Below are 20,414 nucleotides of genomic sequence, written 5' to 3'. Positions count from 1 at the left end.
AATACAGCTTGTGAATGGCTTCCAAAACTGCCTCCCTGTCTGCTTGTAAAGCCCCAGCGTCATGCTGAGGGCTTGGCAGAGGCGGGAGAGGGCTTCTGTTCCTGGGAACTGGCTGATTTCTGCAGCCTTTTTCCTCTCTCTCTGTCACGGGGCAGAAATGAGGAACCTTTTGCCCACTTGCCCTTATGGGAACGAAAGGACTGCGCCTGATAATACGGCGTCTTCTTATGTTGAGAGGTGACCTGGGGTAAAAACGTGGATTTCCCAGCTGTTGCCATGGCCACCAGGTCTGAAAGACCGACCCCAAATAACTCCTCCCCTTTATAAGGCAATACTTCCATATGCCATTTGGAATCTGCATCACCTGACCACTGTCGTGTCCATAACCCTCTTCTGGCAGAAATGGACAGCGCACTTACTCTTGATGCCAGTCGACAAATATCCCGCTGTGCATCACACATATATAGAAATGCATCTTTCAAATGCTCTATAGGCAATAATATACTGTCCCTATCTAGGGTATCAATATTTTCAGTCAGGGAATCCGACCACGCCACCCCAGCACTGCACATCCAGGCTGAGGCGATTGCTGGTCGCAGTATAACACCAGTATGTTGTGTAAATACATTTTAGGATACCCTCCTGCTTTCTATCAGCAGGATCCTTAAGGGCGGCCATCTCAGGAGAGGGTAGAGCCCCTGTTTTGACAAGCGTGTGAGCGCTTTATCCACCCTAGGGGGTGTTTCCCAACGCACCCTAACCTCTGGCGGGAAAGGATATAATGCCAATAACTGTTTAGAAATTATCAGTTTTTTTATCGGGGGAAACCCACGCATCATCACACACCTCATTTAATTTCTCAGATTCAGGAAAACTACAGGTAGTTTTTCCTCACCGAACATAATACCCCTATTGGTGGTACTCGTATTATCAGAAATGTGTAAAACATTTTTCATTGCCTCAATCATGTAACGTGTGGCCCTACTGGAACTCATATTTGTCTCTTCACCGTCGACACTGGAGTCAGTATCCGTGTCGGCGTCTGTATTTGCCATCTGAAGTAACGGGCGCTTTAGAGCCCTTGACGGCCTATGAGACGTCTGGACAGGCACAAGCTGAGTAGCCGGCTGTCTCATGTCAATCACTGTCTTTTGTAAAGAGCTGACACTGTCATGTAATTCCTTCCAACAGTTCATCCACTCAGGTGTCGACCCCCTAGGGGGTGACATCCCTATTACAGGCAATTTGCTCCGCCTCCACATCATTTTCCTCCTTATACATGTCGACACAAACGTACCGACACACAGCACACACACAGGGAATGCTCTGATAGAGGACAGGACCCCACTAGCCCTTTGGGGAGACAGAGGGAGAGTTTGCCAGCACACACCAGAGCGCTATATATATACAGGGATAACCTTATATAAGTGTTTTTCCCCTTATAGCTGCTGTATTGTTTATACTGCGCCTAATTAGTGCCCCCCTCTCTTTTTTAACCCTTTCTGTAGTGTAGTGACTGCAGGGGAGAGCCAGGGAGCTTCCCTCCAACGGAGCTGTGAGGGAAAATGGTGTGCTGAGGAGATAGGCTCCGCCCCTTTCTCGGCGGCCTTTTCTCCCGTTTTTCAGTGTAATCTGGCAGGGGTTAAAATTCATCCATATAGCCCTGGGGGCTATATGTGATGTATTTTCGCCAGCCAAGGTGTTTTTATTGCTGCTCAGGGCGCCCCCCCCTAGCGCCCTGCACCCTCAGTGACCGAAGTGTGAAGTGTGCTGAGGAGCAATGGCGCACAGCTGCAGTGCTGTGCGCTACCTTGGTGAAGACAGGATGTCTTCTGCCGCCGATTTTCCGGACCTCTTCTTGCTTCTGGCTCTGTAAGGAGGCCGGCGGCGCGGCTCTGGGACCGGACTCCATGGCTGGGCCTGTGTTCGATCCCTCTGGAGCTAATGTTGTCCAGTAGCCTAAGAAGCCCAATCCACTCTGCACGCAGGTGAGTTCGCTTCTTCTCCCCTTAGTCCCTCGATGCAGTGAGCCTGTTGCCAGCAGGTCTCACTGAAAATAAAAAACCTAAAACTAAACTTTTCACTAAGCAGCTCAGGAGAGCCCCTAGTGTGCACCATTCTCGTTCGGGCACAAAAATCTAACTGGGGCTTGGAGGAGGGTCATAGGGGGAGGAGCCAGTGCACACCAGGTAGTCCTAAAGCTTTACTTTTGTGCCCAGTCTCCTGCGGAGCCGCTATTCCCCATGGTCCTTACGGAGTTCCTAGCATCCACTAGGACGTCAGAGAAATCGGTGTAGGAGTTACTATAGATCTCAGGAGATGTGGAAGGTAATATCGGTGTAGGAGTCACTATAGATCTCAGGAGACAGGGAAGGTAATATCAGTGTAGGAGTCACTATAGATCTCAGGAGATGGGGAATGTAATATCGGTGTAGGAGTCACTATAGATCTCAGGAGGTGGGGAATGTAATATCGGTGTAGGAGTCACTATAGATCTCAGGAGATGGGGAATGTAATATCGGTGTAGGAATCACTATAGATCTCAGGAGATGGGGAACGTAATATCGGTGTAGGAATCACTATAGATCTCAGGAGATGGGTAATGTAATATCAGTGTAGGAGTCACTATAGATCTCAGGAGATGGGGAAGGTAATATCGGTGTAGGAGTCACTATAGATCTCAGGAGATGGGGAATGTAATATCAGTGTAGGAGTCACTATAGATCTCAGGAGATGGGGAATGTAATATCAGTGTAGGAGTCACTATAAATCTCAGGAGATGGGGAACGTAATATCGGGGTAGGAATCACTATAGATCTCAGGAGATGGGGAATGTAATATCGGTGTAGGAATCACTATAGATCTCAGGAGACAGGGAATGTAATATTGGTGTAGGAGTCACTATAGATCTCAGGAGATGGGGAACGTAATATCGGTGTAGGAATCACTATAGATCTCAGGAGATGGGTAAGGTAATATCGGTGTAGGAATCACTATAGATCTCAGGAGTCAGGGAATGTAATATCGGTGTAGGAGTCACTATAGATCTCAGGAGATGGGGAATGTAATATCAGTGTAGGAGTCACTATAGATCTCAGGAGACGGGGAATGTAATATCGGTATAGGAGTCACTATAGATCTCAGGAGATGGGGAATGTAATATCGGTGTAGGAGTCACTATAGATCTCAGGAGATGGGGAATGTAATATCAGTGTAGGAGTCACTATAGATCTCAGTAGGTGGGGAATGTAATATCGGTGTAGGAGTCACTATAGATCTCAGGAGATGGGGAATGTGATATCGGTGTAGGAATCACTATAGATCTCAGGAGATGGGGAATGTAATATCGGTGTAGGAGTCACTATAGGTCTTAGGAGATGGGGAACGTAATATCGGTGTAGGAGTCAGGGGAACGTAATATCAGTGTAGGAGTCACTATAGATCTCAGGAGATGGGGAACGTAATATCAGTGTAGGAGTCACTATAGATCTCAGGAGATGGGGAACGTAATATCGGTGTAGGAATCACTATAGATCTCAGGAGATGGGGAACGTAATATCGGTGTAGGAATCACTATAGATCTCAGGAGATGAGGAATGTAATATCGGTGTAGGAATCACTATAGATCTCAGGAGATGGGGAATGTAATATCGGTGTAGGAGTCACTATAGATCTCAGGAGATGGGGAATGTGATATCGGTGTAGGAGTCACTATAGATCTCAGGAGATGGGGAATGTAATATCAGTATAGGAGTCACTATAGATCTCAGGAGATGTGGAATGTAATATCGGTGTAGGAGTCACTATAGATCTCAGGAGATGTGGAATGTAATATCGGTGTAGGAATCACTATAGATCTCAGGAGACGGGGAATGTAATATCGGTGTAGGAGTCACTATAGTTCTCAGGAGACAGGGAATGTGATATCGGTGTAGGAGTCACTATAGATCTCAGGAGATGGGGAATGTGATATCGGTGTAGGAGTCACTATAGATCTCAGGAGATGGGGAATGTAATATCGGTGTAGGAGTCACTATAGATCTCAGGAGACAGGGAATGTGATATCGGTGTAGGAGTCACTATAGATCTCAGGAGACGGGGAATGTAAGATCGGTGTAGGAGTCACTATAGATCTCAGGAGACAGGGAATGTAATATCGGTGTAGGAGTCACTATAGATCTCAGGAGATGGGGAATGTAATATCGGTGTAGGAATCACTATAGATCTCAGGAGATGGGGAATGTAATATCGGTGTAGGAATCACTATAGATCTCAGGAGATGGGGAATGTAATATCGGTGTAGGAATCACTATAGATCTCAGGAGATGGGGAATGTAATATCGGTGTAGGAGTCACTATAGATCTCAGGAGATGGGGAATGTGATATCGGTGTAGGAGTCACTATAGATCTCAGGAGATGGGGAATGTAATATCGGTGTAGGAGTCACTATAGATCTCAGGAGATGGGGAATGTAATATCGGTGTAGGAATCACTATAGATCTCAGGAGATGGGGAATGTAATATCGGTGTAGGAATCACTATAGATCTCAGGAGTTGGGGAATGTGATGTCGGTGTAGGAATCACTATAGATCTCAGGAGACGGGGAATGTAATATCGGTGTAGGAGTCACTATAGATCTCAGGAGACAGGGAATGTGATATCGGTGTAGGAGTCACTATAGATCTCAGGAGATGGGGAATGTAATATCGGTGTAGGAGTCACTATAGATCTCAGGAGACAGGGAATGTAATGGTGCATGGCCTACATCACAAAACATACCCAGAAAGACTAAGAAATCTCAATATGTATAGTTTGGAGCAGAGAAGGGAAAGGGGAGACATGATAGAAACTTTCAAATATATGAAGGGTTTTAACAAAGTCCAGGAGGGAAACATTCTCCAAATGAAGAGAAGCAATAGGACACGAGGACATGCACTGAGACTGGAGGGGGGGAGGTTCAGGGGAAATTTGCGGAAAAATTATTTCACAGAAAGGGTAGTGGACAAGTGGAATAGCCTCCCATCAGAGGTGGTAGAGGCTAAGACAGTAGAGCAATTTAAACATGCATGGGATAGACATAAGGATATCCTTACAAAGAAATAAGGATCAAATAAGGTTAGTGATAAAAAATAATATAAAAAAAAATAAAAAAATAAGGGGCAGACTAGATGGGCCAAGTGGTTCTTATCTGCCGACAAATTCTATGTTTCTATGTAATATCGGTGTAGGAGTCACTATAGATCTCAGGAGATGGGGAATGTAATATCGGTGTAGGAATCACTATAGATCTCAGGAGATGGGGAATGTAATATCGGTGTAGGAGTCACTATAGATCTCAGGAGATGGGGAATGTAATATCGGTGTAGGAATCACTATAGATCTCAGGAGATGGGGAATGTAATATCGGTGTAGGAGTCACTATAGATCTCAGGAGATGGGGAACGTAATATCGGTGTAGGAGTCACTATAGATCTCAGGAGATGGGGAACGTAATATCAGTGTAGGAATCACTATAGATCTCAGGAGATGGGGAATGTAATATCGGTGTAGGAATCACTATAGATCTCAGGAGAAGGGGAATGTGATATCGGTGTAGGAGTCACTATAGATCTCAGGAGATGGGGAATGTAATATCGGTGTAGGAGTCACTATAGATCTCAGGAGATGGGGAATGTAATATCAGTGTAGGAGTCACTATAGATCTCAGGAGATGGGGAATGTAATATCGGTGTAGGAATCACTATAGATCCCAGAAGATGGGGAATGTAATATCGGTGTAGGAGTCACTATAGATCTCAGGAGATGGGGAATGTAATATCGGTGTAAGAGTCACTATAGATCTCAGGAGATGGGGAATGTAATATCGGTGTAGGAATCACTATAGATCTCAGGAGATGGGGAATGTGAAGTCGGTGTAGGAATCACTATAGATCTCAGGAGATGGGGAATGTAATATCGGTGTAGGAATCACTATAGATCTCAGGAGATGGGGAAGGTAATATCGGTGTAGGAATCACTATAGATCTCAGGAGATGGGGAATGTAATATCGGTGTAGGAATCACTATAGATCTCAGGAGATGGGGAATGTAATATCGGTGTAGGAATCACTATAGATCTCAGGAGATGGGGAATGTAATATCGGTGTAGGAATCACTATAGATCTCAGGAGATGGGGAATGTAATATCGGTGTAGGAGTCACTATAGATCTCAGGAGATGGGGAATGTGATGTCGGTGTAGGAATCACTATAGATCTCAGGAGATGGGGAATGTAATATCGGTGTAGGAATCACTATAGATCTCAGGAGATGGGGAATGTGATGTCGGTGTAGGAATCACTATAGATCTCAGGAGATGGGGAATGTAATATCGGTGTAGGAGTCACTATAGATCTCAGGAGATGGGGAATGTGATGTCGGTGTAGGAATCACTATAGATCTCAGGAGATGGGGAATGTAATATCGGTGTAGGAGTCACTATAGATCTCAGGAGATGGGGAATGTAATATCGGTGTAGGAATCACTATAGATCTCAGGAGATGGGGAATGTAATATCGGTGTAGGAGTCACTATAGATCTCAGGAGATGGGGAATGTGATGTCGGTGTAGGAATCACTATAGATCTCAGGAGATGGGGAATGTAATATCGGTGTAGGAATCACTATAGATCTCAGGAGATGGGGAATGTGATATCGGTGTAGGAGTCACTATAGATCTCAGGAGATGGGGAATGTTATGTCGGTGTAGGAATCACTATAGATCTCAGGAGATGGGGAATGTAATATCGGTGTAGGAATCACTATAGATCTCAGGAGATGGGGAATGTAATATCGGTGTAGGAATCACTATAGATCTCAGGAGATGGGGAATGTAATATCGGTGTAGGAATCACTATAGATCTCAGGAGATGGGGAATGTGATATCGGTGTAGGAGTCACTATAGATCTCAGGAGATGGGGAATGTAATATCGGTGTAGGAATCACTATAGATCTCAGGAGATGGGGAATGTGATGTCGGTGTAGGAATCACTATCGATCACTACAGAGTGAGTAACATTCTAGCTGCGGAGACGTGGAACAATGAATTATATATGGAGAAAGCTGCGCACATGGCTGTATTACAGAACTCGCAGCGCATCATCCAGGCCGTCAGGAAATCTGGGATCAGACTCGAGAGATCCTGAGCAGAAGAAGAAGTCGGATCACAAACTCCTCCCCAGTAACATTAAAAGGGATCCAACTGTGGAACAAATAACATAAAGACCCGATTCAACCTCTGAAATAATTCCTTCACCTTAACCCTTTCTGTCCCAGAGGGATCTCCTCCTAATGCTGCTGGATTACGACCCATCTACAACACGTGACTCCGCATCACAGACGCCTATTGTCCCATTAAATCTACGGTGGGACAGGATACATTTCTGGGCAGAGGTTAATGTTTCCCCATCAGTGAGAAGTGAATTATCATTGAATACGGACACGTCAGCGGCCCCGTCCCACAGGACGTATGAGAGCAATATTATTATCACAGTCAGGATATATTATATAAGTCTGTAATTGGGGAAGATGTGACCTATGTAACAAGTCCAACATGGAGCCTGATAGGAGACAGACTCTTCTAATGAGTCCCAGCCAGGAGCATAAGACCCCCAAGTGTTTATTCCTGCGGGGGGGCTGCGGAGACACAGAGAAGAAAGAGGGCTGTGTGCTGCAGCGGGTGCGTGTTCCACACAACGTAGGCCAGAACACATTTTTGGGCAGCTCACACCAGGCAGGGAATGGTTAAGGGGACGCGTAGTCAGTGAGGAGGGGGCAGCGTCACATCACACGGTTAGTGGTTTCTCGCCCCCTCCCAGCATGCATGGAAAGGATGCAGCGTCCCCACACACAGCTCCAGTAACTTACTCAGGAAGGGTTCTTGGTCCAGCTCAGAGACGCTCATACCGGCCAGCGGGGGAGCTACGGGGGTGGTGACAGGACCTGATGGGGGGACACCGGGGATAGTGTCGGGGGGAGATGATAGGAAATGACAGGAGAGAGAGTGAGAGAACGGTTCAGTAACAATCAGCTGTAATATGCTGCCAGTCTTCCTATACGTGTCCTATACGTCAATCAGCCCATAATATACACCACAGAGACATAACGCCTGCGCCCCTGTACCCTGCAGTACGTACACACAATGGCTTCCGCGTCTCTGTGGTAATGTCACCGCAAAGCCACGCCTAAGGCTTACACAATCTCCTGCTGACTGGTCAGCACCTTCAGTACATACATCAAGAATATTATCAGTGCACGACATTCCCACCGCCCAGGGGTCATTACATCCTGACCTTCCCACCGTCAGAGGTCATTACATCCTGACATTCCCACCGCGAGGGGTCATTACATCCTGACCTTCCCACCGCCAGGGGTCATTACATCCCGACATTCCCATTGCCAGGGGTCATTACATCCCGACATTCCCACCTCCCAGGGGTCATTACATCCTGACCTTCCCACCGCCAGGGGTCATTACATCCTGACATTCCAACCGCCAGGGGTCATTACATCCTGACCTTCCCACCGCCAGGGGTCATTACATCCTGACCTTCCCACCGCCAGGGGTCATTACATCCTGACCTTCCCATCGCCAGGGGTCATTACATCCTGACATTCCCATTGCCAGGGGTCATTACATCCGACATTCCCACCTCCCAGGGGTCATTACATCCTGACCTTCCCACCGCCTGGGGTCATTACATCCTGACATTCCCATTGCCAGGGGTCATTACATCCCGACATTCCCACCTCCCAGGGGTCATTACATCATGACCTTCCCACCGCCAGGGGTCATTACATCCTGACATTCCCACCGCCAGGGGTCATTACATCCTGACATTCCCACCGCCAGGGGTCATTACATCCTGACATTCCCACCGCGAGGGGTCATTACATCCTGACCGTCTCACCGCCAGGGGTCATTACATCCTGACCGTCCCACCGCCAGGGGTCATTACATCCCGACATTCCCACCTCCCAGGGGTCATTACATCCTGGCCTTCCCACCGCCAGGGGTCATTACATCCTGACATTCCCACCGCCAGGGGTCATTACATCCTGACCTTCCCACCGCCAGGGGTCATTACACCCTGACCTTCCCACCACTAGGGGTCATTACATCCTGACATTCCCACCGCCCAGGGGTCATTACATCCTGACATTCCCACCGCCCAGGGATCATTACATCCTGACATTCCCACCGCCCAGGGGTCATTCCCGCCCGCCCAAGGGTTATTACATCCTGACATTCCAACCGCCAGGGGTCATTACATCCTGACATTCCCACCGCCAGGGGTCATTACATCCTGACATTCCCACCGCCAGGGGTCATTACATCCTGACCTTCCCACCGCCAGGGGTCATTACATCCTGACATTCCCACCGCCCAGGGGTCATTACATCCTGACATTCCCACCGCCCAGGGGTCATTACATCCTGACATTCCCACCGCCCAGGGGTCACTACATCCTGACATTCCCACCACCCAGGGGTCATTCCCGCCCGCCCAAGGGTTATTACATCCTGACATTCCAACCGCCAGGGGTCACTACATCCTGACATTCCCACCGCCCAGGGGTCATTACATCCTGACATTCCCACCGCCCAGGGGTCATTACATCCTGACATTCCCACCGCCCAGGGGTCATTACACCCTGACATTCCCACCGCCCAGGGGTCATTACACCCTGACATTCCCACCGCCCAGGGGTCATTACATCCTGACATTCCCACCGCCCAGGGGTCATTACATCCTGACATTCCCAATTCCCCAAGGGTCATTACATCCTGGCATTCCCAACTCCCCAGGGGTCATTACATCCTGACATCCCCACCGCCCAGGGGTCATTACATCCTGACATTTCCACCGCCCAGGGGTCATTACATCCCGACCTTCCCACCGCTAGGGGTCATTACATCCTGACATTCCCACCGCCCAGGGGTCATTACATCCTGACATTTCCACCGCCCAGGGGTCATTACATCCCGACATTTCCACCGCCCAGGGGTCATTACATCCCGACATTTCCACCGCCCAGGGGTCATTACATCCTGACATTCCCAATTCCCCAGGGGTCATTACATCCTGACATTCCCAATTCCTCAGGGGTCATTACATCCTGACATTCCCAATTCCTCAGGGGTCATTACATCCCGACCATCCCACCGCCAGGGGTCATTACATCCTGACATTCCCACCACCCAGGGGTCATTACATCCTGACATTTCCACCGCCCAGGGGTCATTACATCCTGACATTTCCACCGCCCAGGGGTCATTACATCCTGACATTCCTACCGCCCAGGGGTCATTACATCCTGACATTCCCACCGCCCAGGGGTCATTACATCCTGACATTCCCACCGCCCAGGGGTCATAACATTCTGACATTCCCACCGCCCAGGGGTCATTACATCCTGACATTCCCACCGCCCAGGGGTCATTACATCCTGACCTTCCCACCACCCAGGGGTCATTACATCCTGACATTCCCACCGCCCAGGGGTCATTACATCCTGACCTTCCCACCACCCAGGGGTCATTACATCCTGACCTTCCCACCGCCCAGGGGTCATTACATCCTGACATTCCCACTGCCCAGGGGTCATTACCTCCTGACATTCTTACTGCCCAGGGGTCACTACATCCTGACATTCCCACCGCCAGGGGTCATTACATCCTGACATTCCCACTGCCAGGGGTCATTACATCCTGACATTCCCACTGCCCAGGGGTCATTACATCCTGACATTTCCACTGCCCAGAGGTCATTACATCCTGACATTTCCACTGCCCAGAGGTCATTACATCCTGACATTCCCACTGCGCCAGGACAAATCCTGAATGAGGAGATCAGAAAGTGATGTAATAGGCATAAAGCCCATCTGACATGATACTTCCACAGCCGCTCTTGCAAAGTTCCCAGCGCCTGTGAGAGGCAGATGTGCGGAGGATGCAGCATTCCAGAGTGGAGGAGGATGAAGGGTGGGATGCTGGGGAGGGGGGGGATCCAGGGGTTGACATCTCATGCACAACAAGGATAACAACCGACCCCCCCAAGGGAAAACAGAAGCTGACACACAAACAAACGCCTGTGTAACGGAACAATCAGCTCTGAAGAGGACGCCAAGATAAGCAGATGCAGAAATAACGCTCACGTCCACCTTACTTTCATTCCCCCCTCATCAGTCACCTCTCTATCTCCGTGCCAGAAACATTGCGGCACAGGGCTATAGTCGCTGCACCTGTGTACGCATCGGCTGTGCGGCTATAAGCAGATGCCGCAGGAGGAGGTTCCTGCCGGCTTCTCTGGTTCCATGTTGCGTCCAGTGCAGAATCGGATCTCCTGCCTGGACATCTGGGGAACCCTCAGGTTACTCTGGATGGCCGCCACATCTCCGCTGCCGAGGCCAGGAAACCCGAGTCACAGGACGCACTCACCGGCAGCGACACTCCCTGCAACTGGTCCAACGTCCATCTATCAGTCAGCCCCACACCAGTATCTCCAAAGAGCTGGGATACTGAAATATCAGGGGCCACATGGGGGGAGCGGTGTGGGGCCCAGGGGTGACACCTCTATTGTGAGGGGAGTGAGATATACATACGGAGGGTCCTCACCTAGCGTCGTAACGCCATATGGCGAGGAGCACATGGTGCAGCTTTAGCACACAGCCACAGGAAGTGATTCACGGAATTTCCTACGTTTTACTTAATTTTGCGTCTTATTCGCATCATAGCTGCATACAAATTCGCGCGCCAGTGTCCCGGGCACCCATGCAGTGTACGTTTGGCGTATTACGGATGCCAATAAGATGCAAGTTCTGTCCAAAGGTGTCTCAGCGCAGCTAAATCACGTAGTCCGTTGCACATGACGGGGGGATTTGAGGATAGGTTTCTGTGGACACATCTGCGGAGACTGATCTTCTGCTGCGCCTATCTGCATGTACCCGGACAAGTGCGAGCGAGGTCACTCAGCAATGTGCCGCCCAGGAAACGTATCGGCACTGGTGGGCACTGGCCCAGGTCAGTTCTCATGGTCAGACACGTGTCCATCTATTAATATCGCCGCGGAGGCCCAGATACCAGGTGCTAATGAAATGTGCCTGTCCTTCCTGTTTACATAAGCAGTGATACTGATATGCCATCTCCGAGTGTGTAACACAACTGGCAGCGCAAGATAATGTGGTGCGAGGGCCAGGACAGGGGAGGCAGCTTCCACCGCAGCAGAGAACACAAACACAAAGCTCTATGGCTCCCAAAATCACTATCACACCAACCCACATCTCCAACGCCCCTCCTTACCTGTGGAGAATGAGGTTATTGTTGTGGGAGGTACGGCTGCATCTGTCGGTGTAATTCCACTGCCAATTTCACTGCTGCCATGGTCATCTGCAAAGAGAAGGAAGCCATCAGTACGGTACCCAGAGATGGTCTGTGTTCTTACCTGGGAGATTCATACCTCCATCACCCCACCGACGACTCATAGCCACCTTCACACCCCATCAATGGTCAAAGATAACTTCACCCCCCACTGATGGCTCATAACTAACTTCACCCCCCACCGAAGGCTCACAGCCACCTTCACACCTGAGGACTCATAGCCACCTTCACACCCCACCAATGGTCAAAGCTAACTTCACCCCCCACCGAAGGCTCACAGCCACCTTCACACCTGAGGACTCATAGCCACCTTCACACCCCATCAATGGTCAAAGATAACTTCACCCCCCACTGATGATTCAAAACTAACTTCACACCCCACCGAGGGCTCACAGCCACCTTCACACCCCACCGAGGGCTCAAAGCCAACTGCACACCCCACCGAGGGCTCAAAGACGACTGCACACCCCACGAGGGCTCAAAGACGACTGCACACCCCACCGAGGGCTCAAAGCCAACTGCATACCCCACCGAGGGCTCACAGCCAACTGCACACCCCACCGAGAGCTCACAGCCACCTTCACACCCCACTGAGGGCTCACAGCCAACTGCACACCCCACCGAGGGCTCACAGCCACCTTCACAACCCACTGAGGGCTCACAGCCACCTCCACTGAGGGCTCACAGCCAACTGCACACCCCACCGAGGGCTCACAGCCACCTTCACAACCCACTGAGGGCTCACAGCCACCTCCACTGAGGGCTCACAGCCACCTTTACACCCCACCGAGGACTCACAGCCACCTTCACAACCCACTGAGGGCTCACAGCCACCTCCACACCCCACCGAGGACTCACAGTCACCTTCACACCCTACCGAGGTCTCACAACCACCTTCACACCACACTGAGGGAATCACAGTCCACTTCACAGCCCACTTCACACCCTACCGAGGGCTCAAAGCCAACTTCACTGAACACAGTGGTATCACAACCAAATTCACACCCCACTGAGGGCTCACAGCCACCTCCACACCCCACTGAGGGCTCACAGCCACCTCCACACCCCACTGAGGGCTCACAGCCACCTTCACAACCCACCGAGAGCTGACAGTTCAAGGGGTTGAACCAAAATATTGTGTGAAACGTTTAGGCATTGCAATTGTTTTCAGGGGCTCAAATGCAAATTAACAAATTAACATAATCAGAAATAAAATGTTCATTTTAAATACTTGGTGAGAACCCTTTGAAGACAATGACTGACGGACGTAATCCTAACCCCTACTCAAAATAAAGCTTACAGTCTGCCCATTAAAACCATATTCTATATATAACTGTAACCTGTAAAAGTTTTAATAAATATATAAAATTACAAAAACTGTGTCAGTGTCCAAAAACACTGTATGGAGCTCCCTGCGGCGCTGCCCATGTCCCTGCTGTCTTACACTCTGCAGATGAGTATACTGTATACGGAGCTCCCTGCGGCGCTGCCCATGTCCCTGCTGTCTTACACTCTGCAGATGAATACACTGTATACGGAGCTCCCTGCGGCGCTGCCCATGTCCCTGCTGTCTTACACTCTGCAGATTAGTATACTGTATACGGAGCTCCCTGCGGCGCTGCCCATGTCCCTGCTGTCTTACACTCTGCAGATGAGTATTCTGTATACGGAGCTCCCTGCGGCGCTGCCCATGTCCCTGCTGTCTTACACTCTGCAGATGAATATACTGTATACGGAGCTCCCTGCGGCGCTGCCCATGTCCCTGCTGTCTTACACCCTGCAGATGAGTATACTGTATACGGAGCTCCCTGCGGCGCTGCCCATGTCCCTGCTGTCTTACACTCTGCAGATGAGTATTCTGTATACGGAGCTCCCTGCGGCGCTGCCCATGTCCCTGCTGTCTTACACCCTGCAGATGAGTATACTGTATACGGAGCTCCCTGCGGCGCTGCCCATGTCCCTGCTGTCTTACACTCTGCAGATGAGTATTCTGTATACGGAGCTCCCTGCGGCGCTGCCCATGTCCCTGCTGTCTTACACTCTGCAGATGAGTATACTGTATACGGAGCTCCCTGCTGCGCTGCCCATGTCCCTGCTGTCTTACACTCTGCAGATGAGTATACTGTATACGGAGCTCCCTGCGGCGCTGCACATGTCCCTGCTGTCTTACACTCTGCAGATGAATACACTGTATACGGAGCTCCCTGCGGCGCTGCCCATGTCCCTGCTGTCTTACACTCTGCAGATGAGTATTCTGTATACGGAGCTCCCTGCGGCGCTGCCCATGTCCCTGCTGTCTTACACTCTGCAGATGAGTATTCTGTATACGGAGCTCCCTGCGGCGCTGCCCATGTCCCTGCTGTCTTACACTCTGCAGATGAAGACACTGTATACGGAGCTCCCTGCGGCGCTGCCCATGTCCCTGCTGTCTTACACTCTGCAGATGAGTATACTGTATACGGAGCTCCCTGCGGCGCTGCCCATGTCCCTGCTGTCTTACACTCTGCAGATGAGTATACTGTATACGGAGCTCCCTGCTGCGCTGCCCATGTCCCTGCTGTCTTACACTCTGCAGATGAGTATACTGTATACGGAGCTCCCTGCGGCGCTGCACATGTCCCTGCTGTCTTACACTCTGCAGATGAATACACTGTATACGGAGCTCCCTGCGGCGCTGCCCATGTCCCTGCTGTCTTACACTCTGCAGATGAGTATACTGTATACGGAGCTCCCTGCGGCGCTGCCCATGTCCCTGCTGTCTTACACTCTGCAGATGAGTATACTGTATACGGAGCTCCCTGCGGCGCTGCCCATGTCCCTGCTGTCTTACACTCTGCAGATGAATACACTGTATACGGAGCTCCCTGCGGCGCTGCCCATGTCCCTGCTGTCTTACACTCTGCAGATTAGTATACTGTATACGGAGCTCCCTGCGGCGCTGCCCATGTCCCTGCTGTCTTACACTCTGCAGATGAGTATTCTGTATACGGAGCTCCCTGCGGCGCTGCCCATGTCCCTGCTGTCTTACACTCTGCAGATGAATATACTGTATACGGAGCTCCCTGCGGCGCTGCCCATGTCCCTGCTGTCTTACACCCTGCAGATGAGTATACTGTATACGGAGCTCCCTGCGGCGCTGCCCATGTCCCTGCTGTCTTACACTCTGCAGATGAGTATTCTGTATACGGAGCTCCCTGCGGCGCTGCCCATGTCCCTGCTGTCTTACACTCTGCAGATGAGTATACTGTATACGGAGCTCCCTGCGGCGCTGCCCATGTCCCTGCTGTCTTACACTCTGCAGATGAAGACACTGTATACGGAGCTCCCTGCGGCGCTGCCCATGTCCCTGCTGTCTTACACTCTGCAGATGAATATACTGTATACGGAGCTCCCTGCGGCGCTGCCCATGTCCCTGCTGTCTTACACCCTGCAGATGAATATACTGTATACGGAGCTCCCTGCTGCGCTGCCCATGTCCCTGCTGTCTTACACTCTGCAGATGAGTATACTGTATACGGAGCTCCCTGCGGCGCTGCACATGTCCCTGCTGTCTTACACTCTGCAGATGAGTATACTGTATACGGAGCTCCCTGCGGCGCTGCCCATGTCCCTGCTGTCTTACACTCTGCAGATGAATACACTGTATACGGATCTCCCTGCGGCGCTGCCCATGTCCCTGCTGTCTTACACTCTGCAGATGAGTATTCTGTATACGGAGCTCCCTGCGGCGCTGCCCATGTCCCTGCTGTCTTACACTCTGCAGATGAGTATTCTGTATACGGGGCTCCCTGCGGCGCTGCCCATGTCCCTGCTGTCTTACACTCTGCAGATGAATATACTGTATACGGAGCTCCCTGCGGCGCTGCCCATGTCCCTGCTGTCTTACACCCTGCAGATGAGTATACTGTATACGGAGCTCCCAGCGGCGCTGCCCATGTCCCTGCTGTCTTACACTCTGCAGATGAGTATACTGTATACGGAGCTCCCTGCGGCGCTGCCCATGTCCCTGCTGTCTTACACTCTGCAGATGAATATACTGTATACGGAGCTCCCTGCGGCGCTGCCCATGTCCCTGCTGTCTTACACTCTGCAGATGAATATACTGTATACGGAGCTCCCTGCGGCGCTGCCCATGTCCCTGCTGTCTTACACTCTGCAGATGAGTACACTGTATACGGAGCTCCCTGCGGCGCTGCCCATGTCCCTGCTGTCTAACACTCTGCAGATGAATATACTGTATACGGAGCTCCCTGCGGCGCTGCCCATGTCCCTGCTGTCTTACACTCTGCAGATGAATATACTGTATACGGAGCTCCCTGCGGCGCTGCCCATGTCCCTGCTGTCTTACACTCTGCAGATGAGTATACTGTATACGGAGCTCCCTGCGGCGCTGCCCATGTCCCTGCTGTCTTACACTCTGCAGATGAGTATACTGTATACGGAGCTCCCTGCGGCGCTGCCCATGTCCCTGCTGTCTTACACCCTGCAGATGAGTATTCTGTATACGGAGCTCCCAGCGGCGCTGCCCATGTCCCTGCTGTCTTACACTCTGCAGATGAGTATACTGTATACGGAGCTCCCTGCGGCGCTGCCCATGTCCCTGCTGTCTTACACTCTGCAGATGAGTATACATTATACGGAGCTCCCTGCGGCGCTGCCCATGTCCCTGCTGTCTTACACTCTGCAGATGAGTATTCTGTATACGGAGCTCCCTGCGGCGCTGCCCATGTCCCTGCTGTCTTACACTCTGCAGATGAGTATACTGTATACGGGGCTCCCTGCGGTGCTGCCCATGTCCCTGCTGTCTTACACTCTGCAGATGAGTATACTGTATACGGAGCTCCCTGCGGCGCTACCCATGTCCCTGCTGTCTTACACTCTGCAGATGAGTATACTGTATACGGAGCTCCCTGCGGCGCTGCCCATGTCCCTGCTGTCTTACACTCTGCAGATGAATATACTGTATACGGAGCTCCCTGCGGCGCTGCCCATGTCCCTGCTGTCTTACACTCTGCAGATGAGTATACTGTATACGGAGCTCCCTGCGGCGCTGCCCATGTCCCTGCTGTCTTACACTCTGCAGATGAGTACACTGTATACGGAGCTCCCTGCGGCGCTGCCTATGTCCCTGCTGTCTTACACCCTGCAGATGAATATACTGTATACGGAGCTCCCTGCGGCGCTGCCCATGTCCCTGCTGTCTTACACTCTGCAGATGAGTATTCTGTATATGGAGCTCCCTGCGGCGCTGCCCATGTCCCTGCTGTCTTACACTCTGCAGATGAATATATTGTATACGGAGCTCCCTGCGGCGCTGCCCATGTCCCTGCTGTCTTACACTCTGCAGATGAGTATACTGTATACGGAGCTCCCTGCGGCGCTGCCCATGTCCCTGCTGTCTTACACTCTGCAGATGAGTATTCTGTATACGGAGCTCCCTGCGGCGCTACCCATGTCCCTGCTGTCTTACACTCTGCAGATGAGTATTCTGTATACGGAGCTCCCTGCGGCGCTGCCCATGTCCCTGCTGTCTTACACTCTGCAGATGAATATATTGTATACGGAGCTCCCTGCGGCGCTGCCTATGTCCCTGCTGTCTTACACCCTGCAGATGAGTATACTGTATACGGAGCTCCCTGCGGCGCTGCCCATGTCCCTGCTGTCTTACACTCTACAGATGAATATACTGTATACGAAGCTCCCTGCGGCGCTACCCATGTCCCTGCTGTCTTACACTCTGCAGATGAGTATACTGTATACGGAGCTCCCTGCGGCGCTGCCCATGTCCCTGCTGTCTTACACTCTGCAGATGAGTATTCTGTATACGGAGCTCCCTGCGGCGCTGCCCTTTTCCCTGCTGTCTTACACTCTGCAGATGAATATACTGTATACGGAGCTCCCTGCGGCGCTGCCCATGTCCCTGCTGTCTTACACTCTGCAGATGAGTATACTGTATACGGAGCTCCCTGCGGTGCTGCCCATGTCCCTGCTGTCTTACACCCTGCAGATGAATATACTGTATACGGAGCTCCCTGCGGCGCTGCCCATGTCCCTGCTGTCTTACACTCTGCAGATGAGTATACTGTATACGGAGCTCCCAGCTGCGCTGCCTATGTCCCTGCTGTCTTACACCCTGCGGAGGAGTATACTGTATACGGAGCTCCCTGCGGCGCTGCCCATGTCCCTGCTGTCTTACACCCTGCAGATGAGTATACTGTATACGGAGCTCCCAGCTGCGCTGCCCATGTCCCTGCTGTCTTACACCCTGCAGATGAGTATACTGTATACGGAGCTCCCTGCGGCGCTGCCCATGTCCCTGCTGTTTTACACCCTGCAGATGAGTATACTGTATACGGAGCTCCCTGCGGCGCTGCCCATGTCCCTGCTGTCTTACACTCTGCAGATGAATACACTGTATACGGAGCTCCCTGCAGCGCTGCCCATGTCCCTGCTGTCTTACACCCTGCAGATGAATATACTAAATACGGAGCTCCCTGCGGCGCTGCCCATGTCCCTGCTGTCTTACACCCTGCAGATGAATATACTGTATACGGAGCTCCCTGCGGCGCTGCCCATGTCCCTGCTGTCTTGCACTCTGCAGATGAGTATTCTGTATACGGAGCTCCCTGCGGCGCTGCCCATGTCCCTGCTGTCTTACACTCTGCAGATGAGTATTCTGTATACGGAGCTCCCTGCGGCGCTGCCCATGTCCCTGCTGTCTTACACTCTGCAGATGAGTATTCTGTATATGGAGCTCCCTGCGGCGCTGCCCATGTCCCTGCTGTCTTACACTCTGCAGATGAGTATACTGTATACGGAGCTCCCTGCGGCGCTGCCCATGTCCCTGCTGTCTTACACCCTGCAGATGAGTATACTGTATACGGTGCACCCTGCTGCGCTGCCTATGTCCCTGCTGTCTTACACCCTGCAGATGAGTATACTGTATACGGAGCTCCCTGCGGCGCTGCCCATGTCCCTGCTGTCTTACACTCTGCAGATGAGTATACTGTATACGGAGCTCCCTGCGGCGCTGCCCATGTCCCTGCTGTCTTACACTCTGCAGATGAGTATACTGTATACGGAGCTCCCTGCGGCGCTGCCCATGTCCCTGCTGTCTTACACTCTGCAGATGAGTATACTGTATACGGAGCTCCCTGCGGCGCTGCCCATGTCCCTGCTGTCTTACACTCTGCAGATGAATATACTGTATACGGAGCTCCCTGCGGTGCTGCCCATGTCCCTGCTGTCTTACACTCTGCAGATGAATACACTGTATACGGAGCTCCCTGCGGCGCTGCCCATGTCCCTGCTGTCTTACACTCTGCAGATGAATATACTGTATACGGAGCTCCCAGCGGCGCTGCCCATGTCCCTGCTGTCTTACACTCTGCAGATGAAGACACTGTATACGGAGCTCCCTGCAGCGCTGCCCATGTCCCTGCTGTCTTACACCCTGCAGATGAATATACTAAATACGGAGCTCCCTGCGGCGCTGCCCATGTCCCTGCTGTCTTACACCCTGCAGATGAATATACTGTATACGGAGCTCCCTGCGGCGCTGCCCATGTCCCTGCTGTCTTACACTCTGCAGATGAGTATTCTGTATATGGAGCTCCCTGCGGCGCTGCCCATGTCCCTGCTGTCTTACACTCTGCAGATGAGTATTCTGTATACGGAGCTCCCTGCGGCGCTGCCCATGTCCCTGCTGTCTTACACTCTGCAGATGAATATACTAAATACGGAGCTCCCTGCGGCGCTGCCCATGTCCCTGCTGTCTTACACCCTGCAGATGAATATACTGTATACGGAGCTCCCTGCGGCGCTGCCCATGTCCCTGCTGTCTTACACTCTGCAGATGAGTATTCTGTATATGGAGCTCCCTGCGGCGCTGCCCATGTCCCTGCTGTCTTACACTCTGCAGATGAGTATTCTGTATACGGAGCTCCCTGCGGCGCTGCCCATGTCCCTGCTGTCTTACACTCTGCAGATGAGTATT

The 20,414-nt window shown here is 51.4% G+C and overlaps 1 protein-coding gene across 1 annotated transcript in view; it reads right to left on the bottom strand.

Annotated features, from left to right (window-relative positions):
- The window catches only part of HSPG2 (heparan sulfate proteoglycan 2), a 310,894-nt gene that overhangs the window by 201,446 nt on the left and 89,034 nt on the right, over positions 1–20,414 (bottom strand). The window contains 2 exon segments of the mRNA XM_063942047.1: positions 7,907–7,981; positions 12,341–12,427. Coding sequence (XP_063798117.1) covers positions 7,907–7,981; positions 12,341–12,427 — 162 coding nt within the window.

This window comes from Pseudophryne corroboree, chromosome 10 (genome assembly GCF_028390025.1).
Source record: "Pseudophryne corroboree isolate aPseCor3 chromosome 10, aPseCor3.hap2, whole genome shotgun sequence".
NCBI lineage: Eukaryota > Metazoa > Chordata > Amphibia > Anura > Myobatrachidae > Pseudophryne > Pseudophryne corroboree.
This window is presented reverse-complemented; position numbering and strand designations above follow the sequence as displayed.